Source organism: Solanum pennellii, chromosome 7 (genome assembly GCF_001406875.1).
Source record: "Solanum pennellii chromosome 7, SPENNV200".
Taxonomy (NCBI): domain Eukaryota; kingdom Viridiplantae; phylum Streptophyta; class Magnoliopsida; order Solanales; family Solanaceae; genus Solanum; species Solanum pennellii.
In genome coordinates this window covers 59,099,730-59,106,277 of record NC_028643.1, presented here as the reverse complement: position 1 = coordinate 59,106,277, position 6,548 = coordinate 59,099,730, and the positions used below count along the sequence as shown (strand labels likewise).

Below are 6,548 nucleotides of genomic sequence, written 5' to 3'. Positions count from 1 at the left end.
TTACGTAGGCCTTATTTAATTTGTCATCCAGATGCAAGCCAACAACATCTAATAATGTAAGCTAGCTTACCACACCATGTAAAATGGATGAAACCTGGGACTCGTTAAATGTTTTATATTCTATTCTAAACTAAAAGAGAGGTTCAGCAGAGGCCTCACCATTAACGTAGGCTAAACAGTGTAATTTTTCGATGAGGGGTGTCAAATATCACCCATTTGCATATGGTGGCCCCGCAACTGCTTTGGAGGGGGCAAAAATTAAAGACCATCCTAAAATAGGGAAAGTTGGTGAAAACACATTGTTGCATCTTTAGAACATAAATTTATCGGGAGAATATCAAATACATTGCTAGCTGCGTCTTTAGCTCTGTTCAGGTTTTATGTAGGCCTTTTTACAGGAAGAAGAATCATAGACAAGCAAAAAACAATGGAAGAGATGCAGCTGATGAAACAGACAGTAACGACAAGACCAACTAAATGTTCTAAAGTAACATACATACCAGTTGCAATCGCAATTACAACGGCTGTCATTGCATAGATCTGCAATGCAATTGCCATATTATAAAGCTGGATTATAACTGTCAACTCTGTTACAGCGGCTATTGCATTTGCTGCCATGGCAAAATAGGCAAATACAACACCAGAGGAGCATGTAATGGCAATGGCATCTGAAACAACAAATACACGGACTGTTGTTCTCCTTAATAGAATTGTCATGCCTTTATTGGGGCTTTTAGTATCGCTTTTAAAACCTCCTGGCGGTGTTAAAACTAGCAGTGAAGGTCACTGTCATTAATAAAGTTGCCATAACTAAATGCATTTGAGCTGTCTTTATAAGATTTTGAAGTGCGACGTGACTATATTTACAACCTGGCGCATAGACATTTTTTATTTAGGCTATTATATATCTAAATTTATGATCTTGGTTTTCCTTTGCTTTTCCTGGAAGAAACATTATACAGGAAAACAATCACACTCTTAATAGCCAACTCTCTACCAAGTCATTTTTTGATAGTATTATTTTAGAATAGAAGAAATATACTAGTGTTCATTTGGTTTGCAAGATTAATTCAAAGATTCTAGTTTGGAATTATGAATTTGAAAAACCAATCGATAACATCAATAAACATTAGAAAACACTCAAGTATGAAGATAGAAGTGATAGGTTTTTCGTAGACGGCATGACAATAGTTTGTGAGAAAAAAAATAAAAAGTGTGAACTATGTTATCAAAAAGAATAATTTGTTTTGAATATACTCCTGGTACACTAAAAATACAAGTGAAATAGGTTGGACGTTTGAAGCCTGCCTAGTATCCCCCCCCCCCAACCTCCTTCTTGATCAACCCCATTTATAGTTCAATGCAGAACAAGACCCGATAATCAGGTGAAGCTATATGAGATAGGAAGTTAAAATGATTGGATTGGGTTTGAAGTAGGCATGTTCAAACTTTTTCTGTTGTAATCTTGTAGCATGCAACATATAATCTTGTTTTATTTGGACCTTCAATATGTTTTTTTTTCTGTTGTAATCTTTTCATCCTTTCTATAGTATTTTTCGACGATCGCTTCATGTCTTCATAAGTCATATATAAGTTGTGACAATGACACTTCAATCAGAAGCACTACAAAAATAGACATTTAGCGGTAATTGAGTAAATGTCACTAAAACCTTAAATGACAGAGTCGTGGTTATAAATACTCATATTTATTAAGTATTACCATTAAATATAATATAGCGGCAAATTATATTATTGCCACTTAATCATTTATTTATTGTGCTGAGGCTGTTATAAGGACTCGTGGCTGGTGTCTTCTTGTCGTCCATTGCTTATTTAGTTATTGTGAAGGTTAATATGTTGAATTATAGGAAAGAAGATCTATTACATATTGTGTGAGCTATTTATAAGGCTCTATGAATACATAAGTTAGTTGTGAACAAGCATATTGATGTTGAGAATACTTAATTACCTTGATTGATTTGGTATACTATCAGCAACAACAATAACTTACCTAGTGAAATTCACTAAGTGGTATTTGGGGAGGATAGATTGTATGCAAACCTTATCACTATCTCGTAGAGGCAGATAATTTGTTTTCTAAAGACCCTTGATATCAAATTTGATCTTTTGTTATTCAAGAGAGATCACACCGTTCTTGTTGATGAATTTTGAAAAAAAAAATACTTAACAAAGGATAGTTAATAAAGAAGAACTGAAGAAGTAATTGACAAAGTTTATAAAGACGAATTAAATTTAAAGTTTAACATGAAATGATATAATTCAACTTTCAAAAAAGTTATTAAAAAAAAACCTATGCTTGGAGATAGGATTAGAAGAAATGATTAAAATGCAATCTTAAACCTACGGTGAAGAAGTATCAACATCATTTTCTCCATTGTTGTTTCTCTCTTTTCTCTTACAACCAACATTCTTTTCGTTTGTTTTGATACTTGAATCTTCGTTTGCTAAATGATTCATATTTGGGTCTTTTTCATTTTGACGATTCCAATTATATTCATCTTCAATTGGTGAGAGCCTGGAAGTACACTGTGGAATGGAAGGAAATTTCATGAGATAAAAAAACAAGTTCAACAATTTATTTTATTTCGTCAAATATTTAATTATCTAAAGTAAACAAAAAAAGTTATTTGTTGAATATTATTAGAAATTTGTTGAAAATACATGATTTTACAGAACAAAATATACATAAGCTTTATATGAATTACCTTATAAAGGTTATCGATGGAACGAAATTTGGTACTTCTCAGTAATCCTTGTGTGATATGATAGTTTCCACCACTTTCATCTTTTGCCAACACTTTCGAGCCATAGTTGATAATATTGTCGTTTATAATATGATCTGAATTATCTGGGATACGATCTTTACATGCAATTTTGTCGAGATCTGGCTCACCTGAAATTATATGTGACATTGCATGATATATGTGAAACAAATTAGAAGTTTAAAAAGTGGATTGAAGCTTCAATCTAATGACTGTATTTTAGGATATCAGTGTGTTTTGTGCCATTTAGGGCAAGAGTTTAAATTACCATGTGCTCATTGATTTAAATATAGGATAATTCTCTACTTTCTAAGGAAAATCTTTTAAATAATTAATCTATATATATATAAAAGGAGAGGTTAAAGCGTTTAGGTGTCAGCGCCACAATTAGTCTCTAATTTTAAATTATTAATTAATTTAATATTGTTAATTTGTTTTTTAATTAAAAAAGAAATTATTTTAGAAGATAAGTTATATTTTTAAATTAACAAAAATATATAACTGTCAATTGTTGAGTCAAAAAATTTCTAATCCCTTATAACTTCCTAGACGCCATAAGTTATAAACAGTCTCCTGCTCAATGTACTCAATAGTGTAAACCGTTGTAAATATATTTCAAAATATTTGAAAACTTATCATCTTATGATTGTTGATCTGAAAACATCCGGTAAGAAAATTGCACGACATTGTATAGTTGATACCATTCATCAATATAATTGGAATTTTGGCATTTATGGATCACAAGGTAATAATTTTTCTTTTCTGTTAAATTGTTTTAGAACATTTACTAAAACAAATTCAATAATCTTTTTTGATTTAAACCTTTATATTTTGTGATCTGCAAAATGCTGAGAAATTTTGATATAATAGTTAAGTATTTTCATATTAAGAGTCTTTAATTATCTTATATCTCTGATATGATAAGTCACTTTAAATAGTGTTTGGAGAGTGAGGTTGTGAGAATACGTATTTATGTCTTTTTGTAAATATTAAACTATTATTTGAATCACTAAATTGGATACTGCAATTTTGTTCTTTATTAATTTCAGATATTTAGTTTGTATCTAATGTCTGAATGTTATATGCATTTTTTGAGAAGCCAAAATATCTTCAAATCTCAAATGAAGCATGGGTGTTTGCGTAGCCGCATAATATGATTATATCTATTTATATCTTATCAGAAAATGATTATATCCCATTTATATCATATCATACATTGTAAGACAGTTCTTCCATTTAATTTATATGACTAAATATCTATTATATTATTTCTTTTATGAGCATATATTTTATAAATTATATTCAAATTTAGATATAAATTCTCTTTTTTTGTGAAAACACAAAGAAATTACTATACGTACTTTGTGAAATCAAACTTGATTTTGTTTGTTTAATTATTTTTCCATGAAATAGTCTTAACTTTTTGTTAAAGAAGAAGAAAAAGTAAACATTTTAATAAAGAAATAGCTTAAAATCTGTAGGTAAAATTTAAAAAAACGACAATTATCTAAATCCTCTCCTAAGATCTCTCACCCATTTACTTAACTATCTTAATCTATTAAAATTCAACTATATAAGCCAAAAGTGCTATCTGTCATCAAAATAATTAACGATTTTTTTTGGTAAAAAAACTACCTCCAGAAAAATATAATTTTAATTTGATAAATAATTGTGTTAAAATTCGTCAAATAAAACTATCAAAACAAAAAATTGATAGTTATAATTATTTTAATAATTTGGAGATTTTCTCAAAAAAAATTATCAATTAAAAAAACCCTAACAAATGTTCTTATTTGAAAAAATAAATTACGATAAATATTTTCAAATTATAATAATGTTGTATTAAATCTATTATAATAATTGATATTATTGCTTTCATTTTTTTTAAATTAGATTTGATTTGAAATGCCTTATATATTTACAAGATATATACATAATAGTATGTTGATGGTACTTATAACTTCTAAACTTTATTAAAATAACATATTAAATATTTATATAAAATTAGTTTAAATTTTTTAAAACTAAATCCTAATATGTCACTGTTAGGTTATATTTACAAAAGAATAAAATATACCACACTTTTAAAAAGGCTAAACAAATCTATAAATACATGAAAAAAAGAAGAGATTGATAGTAATAAAACGAATAGAGATGCTCCATTTTTTTTTATATTTCAATTTTTTCTTTTTTTAATTGATCAATGAAAGTTCTTTTTTCGTACAATTTTATTTTATGAAAAGATATTTGATTAAATAGAGGTGATCATATTGACCTATGAATTTAAATTTTAACTATACAATAAATATCAATTCAACAAATGTCACATATGCTATTAATCTTCATTATACTAGTAGAAGAAAAAGTAGTTATATTATACCCATATTTGACATAAATTATGCTAAAATTTTGTTAGCATGAAGTGTATATTATAAAACTGAAACATTATCTATGATTATGCATGCACTTTTATTACTCAATAAGAATTTGTAATGGTTATTTTTTAAATTTAAAAATATTATATATTTAAATATCTGCGCAGCGTGCGGATACATATACTAGTATAAATTTAATTAGTAAGGTGTAGAATTCCTTAAGTACCATCAATGTTTTCTTCTTGTTGTTGGCCAGGAAGTTCCTCCTCAAAAGAATCCTCTTGATCCCATCTTGTGTTGTTTTCGCTGCGTTCTTTGAATTTCTCACTTTCTAACTCCTGCAAATCCATATTGTTTCTTAATAAATGATTGGAGATAGAAAAGTATATTGTGGAATATAATTAATAAATGTTCTCAATAATATCTTTTTTAAATAAACATGTGTTGAACAATTACCTCCCAAGCTTGGAGGAGGGGATACAAACACGTATTGCCAATGTTATTGTCTATTAAGGTAGCACTATAATTATCCAATGGGTTATCTTCACCAAGGCTCACCGGAAAATCATAAATAACCAAATGAAAGATAATTAATAGTATAACTCATTTATAAGTTCTTGAATAAACTAATAAATTATATACTGTGAATAATTTGTTGTTCATGCACTGCATTTTTCCTCTCTTTCATTGAAAGTTGAGAATTGCTTCCCTTGTTCCCTTGAAACAATATTAGTTAAAATTTAATGTTACTAAAAAAAAGTTATTAATGATACATTAAAATTAATTTTTTTTACTACTAATAATCTAATTAATTTTTAAAAATTTAAATAATAAGATTAAAATTAAAAAAGACATTAATTCTCCTTTATTTATTAAAGTGAACAAGGAAAATAATAATCAACATAAGTCAAGTGTAAGATGCTGAATGAATTAATTGCGTACCATAAATAATTTTTTGCTTTCGCTTGTTCTGTAGCATTTTCTTGGAAGAGTCTCCTTGGTCCTCTCCAGAAGATTTCTTATTCCTCTTGGCATCTTCTTTCTTTTTCTTTTCTGCTTCGAGCATATTGGGCATATACTATTGAATGAAATACAAAAAGCAATATCAACTAATTATTCAAATTGACAAATCATGCTCGCAAAAAAGCAAGATCTTTCCTCCGTAGTAATGCCGTTGAAGCCACATACACTTTACCTTAATCATTACCGTACATATACACTGTATCTCATAAAGTAAAATTGATTAGAAAATAAAAATAAAAATTGCATATAGATTTGAGAGCTGAAACAAAGCTATTTGATATGAGAGAAACATAGAGTAATGATTATCAGGGATGAAGAAAGCATCATCCTTCTGTGACACTCATTCTCAAATCGAGATGGAAGTCTC

General features: G+C 28.2%; 1 protein-coding gene and 1 pseudogene across 1 annotated transcript; both read right to left on the bottom strand.

The window, feature by feature from the left end:
• Positions 1–378: 378 nt before the first annotated feature.
• On the bottom strand, positions 379–1,826 carry LOC114078017 (annotated as a pseudogene).
• A 535-nt stretch (positions 1,827–2,361) lies between these two features.
• On the bottom strand, positions 2,362–6,233 carry LOC107025112. The gene is made up of 6 exons (XM_015225964.1): positions 6,101–6,233; positions 5,800–5,875; positions 5,615–5,726; positions 5,385–5,496; positions 2,727–2,914; positions 2,362–2,547 (listed from the first exon to the last, which is right to left on the bottom strand). Exons 1-6 carry the CDS (start codon positions 6,231–6,233, stop codon positions 2,362–2,364), a joined length of 807 nt encoding a protein of 268 aa, XP_015081450.1.
• Positions 6,234–6,548: the final 315 nt, after the last annotated feature.